The sequence below is a fragment of the Rhopilema esculentum genome, chromosome 18 (assembly GCF_057945365.1).
Source record: "Rhopilema esculentum isolate cy_ngs chromosome 18, ASM5794536v1, whole genome shotgun sequence".
Taxonomy (NCBI): Eukaryota; Metazoa; Cnidaria; class Scyphozoa; order Rhizostomeae; family Rhizostomatidae; genus Rhopilema; species Rhopilema esculentum.
The window spans coordinates 769,075-783,194 of NC_142832.1; the positions used below are offsets into that span (position 1 = coordinate 769,075).

The window sequence follows — 14,120 nt, forward strand, 5'->3', positions numbered from 1 at the left end:
ACACACCTTGGGGAATGTTGTCGTGGCTTTCTCATATTCTACAGTCCTGATCTTCTCGTTCCTTTTTCAATTTGAATCAAAACTTAAATCTTTTCTATAGATGTCTCCAGTGCCCAGTATAGATGTCTCCAGTGTCCAGTATAGTGCCAATAATATTTATGAGCAAATTGAAGACGGAGAAGGGATCTATGAAGAAATTGATGAAAACTACAGAAGAATAGAGCCCATTGCAAATGCACATGACAATTTTCAAAAACTATTTAATGTAGCAGAAGATGGAAGTAGTCGTGAAGAGGATTTGGTTTTATGTGGACGGACGAGTTTTGCTGCCGATTCTGATACTGAGGCAGATGACTTATTAGCAGATGCAGAATCAGCTGATTGTGAAACGCCAATAAGAACCTATTCATTTGAAACAGACCCTTTAATGCCCTGTCAACAATGGAGCACATAAAAACTTTTTTATTGGCTGTTTTAACATTTCTTAGATGTTTGCAAGGTCAATCACGGCATCCTCCCTTTGCTGCGAATTCTGTTCCAAGTCAAGATGTCATGGCTTAAAAGGTTATCAGTTCCACTGTAAACCAGTTTGTATTCAATAGATCGCTGATGAGGTTTGAAGGAGCTCTAGAACATTTAAGAATAAGTAAAGGTGCTGGTGCCTTCAAATAATTCGCTGCCTCGAAGAAGTACGACAGAGTACACGAATTATCCAGCAAATAATTGGCGTATATTATTTTTAGATATTTTCTGATAAAATGAAATCCTCTAATGAAATGAAATTTTCTGATGACATAAAATTTTCTTAGACGCAAGCAATAATTGGTATTTTTTCCAAAGGAATTAAGAAAGTTTTGAGAGGTTTTCTTGTACTTGAGTATCGTTATATGAACAATGTGTGACTAAAGTAATAATTAGATGCCCAGGCCCCCTCACTATCCTATGCCATGCCTCCTTCCCCTACCATACCCTTTCCCCTTCTGTGTCCCTTTCTCTTACCTCCCCTTACTCCTACCGTGCCCCTTTCCCCACATTATCCTCTTTTTATGTCTTTTCTTCTTTCCATGATCTGCCCCCTTCCTATACCCAGCCCATTTCCTTAACCTGTCCCCTTCCCTACCGTACCCGCTTCCCATGACCGTGCCCCTTTCCCATGCAGTGACTCTTTTTATACTGCATCCTGTCTGTCATGTCTTCTCCATTCCTTGAGCCCAATTATTTAACCCCTGTTCCCCCATAATCCCTCCGCTGATCCAACCCCCATCCCAATTGTAAATTTTGGCATTCATATTCAACCTAATTCAAGTTTGGTATAAAATTTTTCTTAAGAGCATTGACCAATTTAAAACTATTTATTACACTTAGAAGTGTTCCAAGTTATAAGATTGATGTGACTAAACATGAATACATGGAATGAGAATTAAGTGTAAATAATTTGTAGGTTGTATGTTATTGTGAGTTGTTTATCGTTTGGTTTATCGACTTTTATCTGCCATTGTTGTATATGTGAAAACAGATATGTGATATATTGTTTGTTGTACCTTTGCTGTAAAAATTTATATTGATGGATCTTTTAGCACAGGTATTTTTGCATATACTAACGAGTTCTTATTTCTTAACTAAGTACTTGATATGCAAAATTGTATCATATTATTTTTCATCATTGTCCTTGTAACTGCAAAAATCGTCTTTTTCACCTGTGTACACTCATCAGACATAAAGAACGTTCATAAATGGCATTGTTTTATTCATAAAATGGCGCAGCCTTAATAGGGATTTGCTAGATTAATAAATAAAGTTCTGCCAATTTTTCTTCTGGTTTTATTTATAGCCAGAATGGCCGCAAATAAACCTATTCCAGAAACACTGCAAAAGATCAGGGCAACACGAAAATGGATAAAGCGATAATTGAAGTTTAGCCGGTAAAAGAACACCTCTGATTACTCTGCCTTTCTCTCTGACAAATTCAGTAGATTGAAGATGTTTTTGTCTTTTCTTCAATCCACACGAAATGAATATCTTTTTTGGCCTTTAGACGCGTTTGCCTTTAAAGAAGAAGAACAAATACTTCTTGCTTAAATTTTGATGGCACAGCTATTTAGAATAAATAAAGACCAAGCAGAATCTATCCAAATTTTAGACTTTGCACCGTCGTCTATGGTCACATTTTACGTCAATTGTATTTTGTAGCTCTAATTTTCAATATTTTCGAATTTTAGTACATGCAATTCACGAGAAACATTACATTTTCATCTTACTTTGGACTGATATGCAGATCAGGATGTACAAGCCAGTAAAATGTCCCTTTAAAGTTGTTATTGAACTTGATATGAAAATTGGCCTTTTAGGTAATTTGGTGCAAAAAGAAGTTTAGAAAATATGGACCACTTTTAATGTATTTTTATTTAGTACAATCCCACACAAATGCAATCAATTTATATTTCATTAGATTTTTTATCTTCTCCCAAATTATACGCCCTGTTTAATACGTGCTGACAAACATGTCCACAATTCCCAAGAGTCCATTCGAATTATGCATGGATCGAGAACAAAAGAAGGCGTGGATTCATGAAGGGCGGGAAGTATAAATGCTTTGGTCTTACAGCTATTCGCTATTTGCCATTCATGCTTGAGTTTGGAACTTGTCTCCGTACATCCATTGGCTGCAGCCTTTAGGAAATTTGTAAGTTAGCAAACGCCTCGTTTTCTTTCTGTCGAGCAACTTTCCTTGACGTTCTGTCTTATGAAGAATTTATTTTGGGGCATGTAGCTATATCATATGTAATTTGTTCTTCTTACTTTCAAGGCGTCAAAGTCGTGCTTGCAAAGACGAGAAGGACAAGATGGTTGGCCTAAGGTATGCAGTCATGCTTCTCAGTGAATTTATTATCAACGCTCATAGCCTGCCTCTTCATAATAGCTACAAACGTAAACGGATAGCGCCTAAAAAACCTATCCACAATTTTTTTACTTTTGTGGCATTGGTTGTCTAAGGAATTACATAAAATAAAATGGCTAGGCAACGAAGTCAACAGCATCAATTAACCTTCGAGTTTCTCTACTCATGTGTAAATTTAAATTCACAGCAGAGCATTTAATTCATTAAAGTAGAGCATATTCACAGTCAGACATGAATAAGAACAGACATATGTCACCAGTAAAACCAAAGGTGCTTTTTTTTAGTGCATACCCAAACTTTTTTTGAGTTGCTTTACAAAATCTCGAATTAATTTGCTTCATTTTTTCCGTTGGCCACAATGCCTTTCCAGATAAGTGGTATCAGTGATCCTTAATAAAACCACTATCGTCGTTTGCTTTGAATTTCAATTATGTTTTATCCTGAAAACAGTTCTTTAAATTTCTCCGGCCCTTTACGATTTATCAAAAACATATAATTGTTTAGCCAATTGTATTGAATTTCCATAAGTTCATGATGTAAGCTACAAATCCAGGCAATTCTCTAAGCCCAGAATCTAATTTTATTCTAAATTGCTTTAAAGGTGGGCTCTAAGCCTTTAAGATTTAGCATCATTTGAAAAAAATACGAAATTGTAGGCACGCTTTTCTTGTTTTCTGGATATATTAATAATGACTAAATGAAATTTATAAATATATTAGAATTTCTGCAAATGTCGATAATATGCAGATAAAAAACACATCTTCGTAAATTATAATGTAATGTACACCCCTCCCCCAATATTTTGTGTTCATCGATAAATTAACTTTGATTCGGTAAAGCATTTTTGCTGGTAAATAGAAAACAAACTAATGCAAAAATTAACTTTATTTATCTCCTTATCTTCTTTACCTTAAAGTTAAAAGCAGGATTTTAAAAATGGGCGTTTCCATCATTTTCCAGTCAAGCAAAGGGTGTGGCAACAAAGTCCAATCATTATCTAACACCCCCCCCCCCCCCACAATCCTTTTCACTTAAATCCGTTCTTGGTCTAAGATTTGTTTCTAAAGAAATCTTTCTATCATATCAAAGATTGTAGATCTAACATTTAAATTAAACGAAATAATTCCTTTCCTTAGTTTTTTGTTTTCTTTGCTGTCTCATGTTACAACATTTCAACACGTTACAACACGTTACAACATTTCATTTCTTTTGTAGCGTTAAAATGGCTGCTACTACCATTTTGCATTTTATCTGCTTTGAAACACTGCCGAAGATGTACATAATTGAAAAGGTATTTAAAGTATATTCTTGTCGTGAAAATCTCAACCTATTGACTATTTGCAAAAGATAAAAAACTCTTTCATTGTATATTTTGGGTCATAGAATAATTTTTGTAAATGTATTCTAAATGAATTTTTAAGAAAATAACATTTCCATAGTGATAGCCTTAGTAACGTTTTCATAATAGTTTTCATAGAAAATAACAAAATACACTAGCATCACTGCAAAGAATAAAGAGCGATTGTATTTAAAAATTTTTGTATCTTTTACGTGCCATTAATGTGAGCTGAAAAGCTTTTATGTGGATGTATCAACAATGCGGACAGAAATGGCAAGATCTTCAGGAAAAATAATTGCACCTCTTTTCGGGATTATCTAGCTTCAAAATTTTTTAAGTTCGAAATAAATTATAAAAAGTATCATCTGTACACAAGATGAAAGGGGAATGAACTCCAAATCAAATCAAATGTTGCCTGATAATTGCATTAAGCGTGAAACTTGGAGTAGCGACTTAGAACCGTCCAGTTCTATACACCAAATCGTGAAAATCAAATTATATACAAAATCCAAGATGTTGAGCAAAGAAATTACAAAAGACCGGTAACTAATTTTCAGAAGTTTCAAAATTTTCGAAGCTTTTGCTCTTAAGAAATTTCTTTTTAAGTAAAAGAAAAGCACTTTTTCATGAACTTTGTAAAAACCAGAAACATGGCGTTTTGTCAAAAACCTGTTTGACTGCACGACATTTGCTTTTTTCAAATTTCACAAGTCAGAACAATTTTCTACTAAAATGTAAACCTTTCACTATTAAGTAAAAGCACTTTTGGAAAGTTTCGGCCAACTGCCATTGACTTCACTGGATGTTTTTTAATGATGTTTTGAGTTGTTCGAGATTGGTTCGTTTTGTTGTAGGTGGCGTTTAGGTTTGATAGTGGTTCTCATTAGGTGTGGCTTAGTTTTTGTTGGGTGTGGCTTGGTTTTGGTTGGGTGTGGCTTGGTTTTGGTTGGGTGTGGCTTGGTTTTGGTTGGGCGTGGCTTGGTTTTGGTTGGGCGTGGCTTGGTTTTGGTTGGCCGTGCTTTAGTTTTGGTTGGCCGTGCTTTAGTTTTGGTTGATGTAGTTTTGACTTGTTTTTTGTCTGGAAAGTTAACATCTTAAAAATATATTCAGTGAATCAAGGCTGAACCAAAATACAAACTAGTTGAGGAAAGAGTCATTTTTAAGGCTGCCTTCCAAAAAGCAAAGTGTTGTGACATTATCAATGAACCAGGGTGAAAATGAAATTCTTGGTGTAACAGAAAATGGAGCAAATCTTCCCCTAATTATTTTTGATTGACTCTCAAAAGCACAGGTTGCAGACCTTTCGACAAATCACAATCGTATTTCTTGTACAAAGAAAACAACATCTATGAGCTTTTTCTAGCAAAACTTGATTCGTATAAATCTTCCGTTCACGAGACATTTTCACTTGAAAAATGATATCATACAGAATTCCTTACGTTTCCTCGTACATATACATCGTTTTTAGCTTTTTCTGTGGTTAAGCTATACGTTTATACGTTTTCCTTTGTAAGTTCATTCCACGACAAAAACTTTTATCTTTCCCTCATCACAAGTGAACGAAAAAGATAAAGGGCACTTTCTATTAGTGACTTATAAAACACTGACCTCAAATTATCATTCTAAGCATGTTTTTCTAATATCCAGAACGCTATATTTTTTAAAGAAAAGTGCGCCTACATTGAGATTTTGTCAAATTCACACGAATTCTGGTTCCGATATTATATGCTAGAAACTGTCTCATTAAATCCATGTTACATGCTTTTTATTCAACATATTTTCTTTCTCTTTCAGGTCAGGACTTGCAAAGTCAACATTTCATTCTTTCAAGACACTATTTACTTTTTAGCGTCTTAGCTTTTAAGTAGCTTTTATAAACTTTTTCTGAGATTTTTTTAGCTTCACACGAAGTAAACGCATGAAAGGTTGAGAATATGGACATCAAAGGCAAGTTCTCTTTTGCTCATATCTTTTTGCTCTGTGAACTTGAGCACGGCTTTTCAATTACTTGAAATTGACGGTAACATTTGAAATAACTGCTAATATTTTCTTGGACTTTTATACTTCTCTAAAAGTAGCTTCTATTGTCTTAAAATGTTTAATTTTTTTCTTTCAGGTTTGGTCTCCGTCGTGCAAGATTTTTCTTTTGCAAAACTTTTCAATGTTTTAGAATTTTTGCTTTTCAGAACCTTTGTCAATCATTTTTTAGTTTTGCTTTTGCTTCAGACGAAAGACCAGAATGACAATTTGAAAACATGGACTATAAGAGGAAAGTTATCCTTTGATCGTAGTTTTTCTTTCTTTATTTTTCAGAATAGTTTCTCGATTGCTTGGAAACGTATGGAAATATTTGAAAAAGTAGTACTAATACAACATTCTTTATGGTTGTTGTTGGAATTTTTGTATCTTATTCTTTTCTAGAAGCTCCTTTTTCTTATTTCAGATTATTTTTTTCTTCCTACAGGCTCGGTCTTGATAGCTTGGAACGAAAAACAGAAATGAAATTTGAAATCATGGACTATAATATAGGCAAGTTCTTCTTTAATTTCAGTTTTTTTGTCTTTTTTTTCAGCATAGTTGCTCAATTTCTTGGAAGCTATTGGCAACTTTTGAAATAGGTACTTATACATCATTTTTCATGGTCGATTGTTGGATTTTTCAGTCTTTTATGCTTCTCTAAAAACTAGTTTCTCTTGTTTTGAAATGTTTCATTTTTTCTTTTAGGCTTGGTTTCTGTTGTGCAAGATTTTTCTTTTGCAAAATTTTTCCATGTTTTCGAAGTTTCATTTTTCAGAACCTTTGTTAATCATTCTTTAGTTTTGCTTTTGCATCAGTCGAAAGACAACAATTTCAAAAAAGGACTACAACAGGCAAGTTCACCTTTTGATCGTAGTTTTTGTCCTTTTATTTCTCAGCACAGTTACTCGTTTTCTTGGAAACTTGTGGCTACATTCGAGATATTTACAAATAAAACATTCTTTATGGTCAATTGTTGGTATTTTACTCTATTTTTATCTTTAGAAGCTACCTTCTAAAGAAATTATTTGAGATTATTTCTTTTGTTACAGGCTCAAACATTATAGCTTGGAACGAAAAAAAGAAATTCAGTTTGAAAATGTGGACTTTAATAGGCAAGTTCTCCTTTGTTTACAGTTTTTTGTCTTTTTATTTCCAAGCATAGTTTCGCATTTTAATAGGTACTAATAGGTAGCAACAATTGAAATAGGTACTAATGCAACATTCTTTATGGTCGATTGTTGGAATTTTTGCCCTTTATTCTCCTTTTAAAAACTAGTTTTTCTAGTTTTAAAATGTTCTATTTTCTCTTTTAGGTTTGGTTTCGATCGTGCAAATTTTTTCCTCTGCTAAACTTTCCATGTTCTAAAGTTTCCGCTTTTCAGAACCTTGGCTAATCTTTTTTTAGTTTTTTTTGCTTCAGAAAATGAACAGAATAACGATTTCAAAGCATGGGCTATGACAGGCAAGTTCTTCTTTCTTCGCAGTTTTTGTCTTTTTATTTTCTTAGCATAGTTTTTTAATTATTTGAGACTGATGGAAGGCTTTGAAATAACTACCAATGCGACATTCTTACTGATCGATTGCTGCAATTTTTTGTCCTCTATATTTCTTTAGGTTCTTATCACGTTTCTCTTATTTTGAGAAATTTGCTTTTTCCTCCAGGTTTGGCCTTGATTTATCTAAGGTTTAGCCTAAGAATGATAGAAAGGAATGATTCTCTGATAATATAAAGTATAACAGGTAAGTGCCCGTTTTGTTGTCTTTTCCCTTTTCATTTCCGAATCTAAACTCGCATTTATTTAGAATTGATGGAAATCTTAGAAATAATCACTAATACAGAATTCTTTAAGAGGTATTGATGCATTCTATTATATTTTGTACTTCATAAGATTTAGCCAATTTTTCTGATTAGTCACAGAAATATTTTTCATTTTTCTGAAATGAGCTTTTTAGCTATTTTGGAGTTGGTGGAAAACATTTAAAGAAATCCTTTTTTGGCCAATCGCTGCATCCTGCAAGACTTTAGGATAAATACTGGAATCCACAGATGCTTAGAAGAAAATTGGAATTTATTTAGTTTTGTGGAAATACTTAAATATATTGTCAATCATATCATGTATAATTCCTATTGTATTTCTAAGTGCGAAACAATTTACTACCTACTGTACTATTAGGCAATTGAAACTGTTTCATCACGTATGTGAGAGCTTGCCCTTATTTTTTTCTTTCTTGACTTTCTTTGCTTTAGCAAATATGATTTCTTTTTTATAGTGAGAATGTTTTTGCTTCTTTTAGACCCAATTTATGCATTGAATAAGGCGAAGAAAGACAAACTCGGGTTTTAAAGCAAGTGGAACTGTGACTACAAATTATAAAATTCTGGGTGAGTTGTCCCTTTTTATTTTCGATGGCTGCGTTATTGTAATTCAAAACTATTCTGGCAAAATTATTAGTAAGTTTGGCTGGTAATGGTGCTCAACTCAGAACTGAGTTGTAATTGTCAGGAAGGGCATCCGACTTTCGAGTGTCAGGAAGGACATCCGATTTTCAAGTGTCAGGAACGGCATCCGACTTTCAGTTGTTTCATTAAACGACCTTACAGTTAAATAGACGTAAAATCTGAAAACGAAAACAACAGTTGAACAACAAGCTTTTTCCTTATTCGATCAATCCATGATCATATTAAAAACAGTCAAATGAAAAGTTGGAAAATTCCAGGGGTCTTGTCAGGAATAGTGCAACCTACCCGATAGTGTTTGCCTTACCCAAAAAAATCTCTTCTTTTTCCCAGCTCAATTTTTTGCTCGATTGTTTTTTCTTCATGTTACGGTATACCAATGGAGAAAGTTTTAATACCAGTTTAAATTTCATAAATTTAATAAATAAATAAATCGATAATTCAATAAAAGCAATGTATAAAATCACAATCACGAAATAATGCTTATTTGGTTATTAAAAGCAAAATCATGGCAGTCGTGTGCCAAATGATTTAACTCTTTGCAAAAGATATGATTAGACAAAACTTTTCGACAAAATGATTATCGCTCATTTGAAACCACTAACAGCTTGCATCCATGTACCACCCTAAACCAACCACAAATTTTAAAGCATCCTTATTATTTTATCAATATGTAATTAAATGTATTCTAAGCTGAAAAACTTTAAATAAATTTAGAAGTCAAAAGCAGATACAAATAAATGGCAAAGTCAAGAAGAAATAGTTGTCGTTAGACGCCTACGATTTCCTCAGGGTCTAGTTTCTACCCTTTGTTTAAAAAGATATGTTTTCGCTTTTACCGCCCCCCTTCCCCCCCAATCTCCTTTCTCTTCGAATTCTACATTGGAAGTGACACTTAAACTTAAAAATGCCCTTTGCGAGCCAATTTTTAGTGCCAGTTTACAATAAAATGACTTCTAACGCAAATTTTGTGGTTTTTCCAGCCTTTAATTTTTCAGCAACTTTACTGACATATACTTATGATAGTTCAAATTTTTACAATCAGAACGAGAATTATAGGGGCTGGTTTTTCATAAAAGTCAAAGGACAACTTTAGACTGATTTTTTTTATAAAACCTGGAAAATTAAAGAATGCTATTACTAGAATTTCCATTTAAAATTGAAATTGTGGACTCTTTAACATCCCGTTGATATTTCTATACTAAGAAATTCGTACTTATTTTGATTCAATAATTCATCACCATAAGTTTTATTCTTCACCTTCTTCTTTTTCTCCTTTTTTGATTTCATTTTGTGGACCAACAAAAGTGTCTTCTAAAAATAAGATTTGAAAATGATGACTTATAACTGTTCAATGTTGTCTAATTTTTGACATATGGATAATAGATTCGCCCCACCCCCCTCCACCCATAAGCCACACTGAAATTCTATCTCACCCCCCTCCCCCCGTCGTAACGCCCTCAGTCTACTTTTATCCTACTTCTGCATTTGGGTTTTTATCAAAAAATTGCATTTATTCAGGCTATGAAACTAAGTAACGCATTTTTGCATAAAGTTTTCTAGATGCAATATATCCATCAGACACGGTTTTTTACAATATTATTGGTGATCCAACGAAAAATAGTTCCATCGTTCAGACTTCGAAGATTTCAAGACGTTTTATAGTATCTTATAACTAAATAAATTACAAAATACAGGAATATCCTGCCAATTATATCTCTTCAACTAAAGCAGTTAAATATAAGATTATTTTTTAGTATCATATTTTTATAATTTTTCTTTATTCATGTTTACCTTTTGTTTTTCAGACTTTCCTGCACTGAAGTCGAACAAAAAAAATTGAAAGTTCCCTGACAGATTGTAAGTATTTTTGATTACGTTACTTTCTAGCCATATTTTCAATAAATATTTTCACTAAAAAAACTTAAAACTTTTTAAAAGGTTTGAAAAATTATGTTTGAAAATTCGAAATCTATTTCAGCATGCCGAAGTTTTCATAAAAACTGCTGGGGAAACAAAACTCAGCTAGGTAGAATAAAAGTGAATAATGCAAAAAATACAGAAAGTTCCATAAATTTATGCAATTAATTAATTATTGCTTATTGTATGAAGATGAAAGGAAATACTCTGTGAAAAAGACAAAGCTTAGGTTCAGTCATTTAAGGTCGGGAGTAAAGAAACAGCAAAAAAGCTTGCAATATATAAAAAGGTTTGAGACAAATATAATGCAATCCGATAAACATGTTTCAATAAAAAGAGTGCACCCCTCGATTTTTTAAGTATACCTGCAGATACTTCAGTCTTTACTTTTCTGGTTATTGATTGGAGATTCTGAGGTTTGAAAGGTTGGGTTGATTTTTTGGTTGGTTTGGAATTTGGATGTTGGTGGTGGTTTGGGAGGGCTGATGGAATGTTTGGAGGTTGGTTTAGGTGTTAAAGGCCAAGACTGGGATAGTAAAGACTGTTTAACTGCGAGGAAGAAACTAAAACATTTGATGTCAAAAAGTCAAAAAGTATTTCAGAGAAAATTATTTCTAACATTGATGCGGGGTAGCAATATTTGATTTTAATATAATAATGCAGATTTCAAATTTATATAAAACTGGAAGCTGCACTTTAACGATTAAAGAATTTATTAATTTCTTGAAACAGTCGTCATCTTTTTCATTTTCATCTACTGCTTTCACGGTTTGAAATTAATTTGCAAGCTGGGAAGAAAGGCAAAATCAGAGAAAAATGTTGCTTGACTTAATTTGATAAAGATTATCCTTACAAAAAGAATACATTTTATCACCGAAGGCAGAACTTGACTTGCATGGAGACAACCGGCCTCTTGAGAAAAACATAGACATGATTGCACGAGAAATGGCACTCTTTTTTATGCAGTGTGGATAGAATGCAAAGTGTAATGATTATAGGCTTGGATGATTCCGTCGCTGAGAAAGTAAACAAGGATATCTAAGACTAACTTTTACCACGTGCATGGATTTCGGATCTTGTAGTTTTAATTTATTGCTTCATGGACGATTATTTTTCGATGTTGCTGGCTTCTTGTTTATTTTTTGCAGACCGCAGCAAGATTTGAAGGCAGTCATATTGGTGAAGCTGAATTTATTGTGAAGATTGGAAGATACAAGAACACTTTATCGAGATATTGGACTTTTATTGAAGAGACTTTGTTGTTAGTTTGTAATTTGCAATCGGTACTTTCTCGTTAATTTCGCTCGCATCCAAAACCAAGATTTTTGCTCAAGAGGTGACCCAAAGAAACATTGCCACATATATTATGATAATCAAGATTTTGATTTGAAGAAGCTAAGAGGCAATTTATGACATATTAGTTTCGCACTATGAAGGATAGGATTCGAATCGAGTTTCCAGGTAAAGAAATTTCCATCTTGCATATGTACCCGTACCCTACAGGCAATTTCAGTCATTGTATCTTTGCATGTATCCACCTCCCGCACCCTCTTAGCTAAGTCGATTAGAAACTATAGATCCCTGTTCGAGCTCAAGATCTCTAGCTTTTAAATATTAAGCATCCCTCCATTTCATGTAGCTCATTTTAGTAAATTATCCTTGTTTATAATCGATATAGGACTGCTTAAGACCCTACCCTTCTCCATAGAACCCTCTTTATCATAATCGTAGTTTGATATCGTAATGCGAGAGAGTATCGATACTTCGTTAGGTTAATTATTTCTAGTTAGTCATTTTGTAACATTTGAAGGCATATTCTTCTAATGGGTGTGAACAAGGCGCCTGTTCGCATCTGTTTTTAGAATAGGCCTTTTTCGTTTAATTAGTTTGTATTTGTATTTTAATGTATTTAATTAGTTGCTTAGGAGACTGTCTTCGGTGTTATGTTAGTGGTTATGTTAGCACGGTGTTTTAATCGAGGGGTTAACGGGAAGGAGTTCTTCTCTTTTTTGTTGACCCTTTGCTTAAAACACCATGTTAACATAACCCCTAACACAACATTCGAAGGGTTTTCTTGGCAGGGTGTTTTAATCGAAGGGTTAACAAGGGGGACTTCTTTCCTTCTTGTTAACCCTTTGCTTAAAACACCATGCTGAGAAAAACCCCTTTCGAAAACAGTCTCCTCGGCACTTAGGTAGAACTTAACATTGTAAGTAGAGTAAGATCGCTTGAATGGAGAGGAGAAAATCGAGCAAAAATTCTTTCTGACCCCCGTCTTTTGACCGGTCCAAACGAGGCTGTAACCCCCCGTCTTCGGTGGGCATCAAAACGAGGCTAATCTAGCCAAAATGAACGAATCTGATTGGTTAAAAACAATTGAAAAGACAATAGAACTTTCTAAATGATGATTGGTCAGAAAACAATAGAAAATTTGAATTGAAGGGCTCTGATTGGTCAGCAAACAATAGAGTGAGACCAAAATGGCTCAATTTGATTGGTTGAAAAACAATGGTGGCCGCCAGTGGCCGCTGTTTCCTAAATTTTCGCTATATTATAGGTGACGGCCCTCGCCCGCAGCCACCAAAAGGGCTCAAATGAAGCAATCTGATTGGTTGAAAACAATGACCTGTCAATCATTCGCGGCTCCTAGCCGCATTTTTTAGAGCCACCGTTTAGGGGCATGGCCGCCGTAGAAGAACAATGGAGAACCTTCGATCGACAACGGGATTTTCTAATAGAAAGACGGGGGAATATCTTTTCAATTTCTATAGAAATCTATAAAGGCTCTTATAGAAATAGCCAAAGGTTTTCCGAGTCAAGACAAAAGAAACATGATCAAACTTCAAAGACAATTTTTAATGAAAACAAACAAATTTTTTGGATTGAACAATAGTTATGTGACTTAAAAACAAAGCAGTTCGGGGGTAAATTCAATAGATTTAGATCGAAGATACAATGGAAAATCGGGGGTAAATTCAATGGATTCTACTAGGAAATACAATGGAAAATCGGGGGTAAATTCAATAGATTTAAATCGAAAATACAATGGAAAACGGGGGTAAATTGAATAGATTTAAATCGAAAATACAATGGAAAACGGGGGTATATTCAATGGATTTTAATCGAAAATACAATGGAAAATCGGGGGTACATTGAATAGATTTAAATCAAAAATACAATGGAAAACGGGGGTAAATTGAATATATTTAAATCGAAAATACAATGGAAAACGGGGGTAATTTCAAAAGATTTGAGACTCAAATATAATAGTAAATCGGGGCTCAATTCAATAAAAGTTACGAAGAAATAGAACAGGAATGAAACGAAAATTTTCGCATTTGAAATAAAGAAACTGAGAAGTTGATTTTTGAGTAAACGCAAACTGGAGTACAACATAGACGAATTTGTATCGTAAAAAGTCTTCAAATTCTAAAGGGACGAAAGGACTTTTCAGAGGCAATAAAATCAATTCAAATATCGCAGTT

At 33.8% G+C, this 14,120-nt stretch overlaps 1 protein-coding gene across 3 annotated transcripts in view; it reads left to right on the forward strand.

The window, feature by feature from the left end:
* LOC135696578 (uncharacterized) overlaps positions 1-12,886 on the forward strand; it is a 28,001-nt gene extending 15,115 nt beyond the window's left edge. Inside the window, exons 9-13 of one of the 3 annotated variants that reach the window (XR_016144859.1) lie at positions 101-2,683; positions 2,807-2,857; positions 4,115-7,997; positions 8,553-8,640; positions 10,524-12,886. Coding sequence is in view for 1 of the 3 variants with exons in the window: in XM_065216014.2 (XP_065072086.2) it covers positions 101-454 (354 nt within the window). In the remaining 2 variants the exon portion in view is untranslated. Of the gene's footprint in view, positions 1-100; positions 3,481-4,114; positions 7,998-8,552; positions 8,641-10,523 lie in introns of those variants that run through there. The other 2 variants (XR_010517371.2, XM_065216014.2) reach the window with 2 other exon arrangements.
* The last annotated feature ends 1,234 nt before the right edge of the window (positions 12,887-14,120 follow it).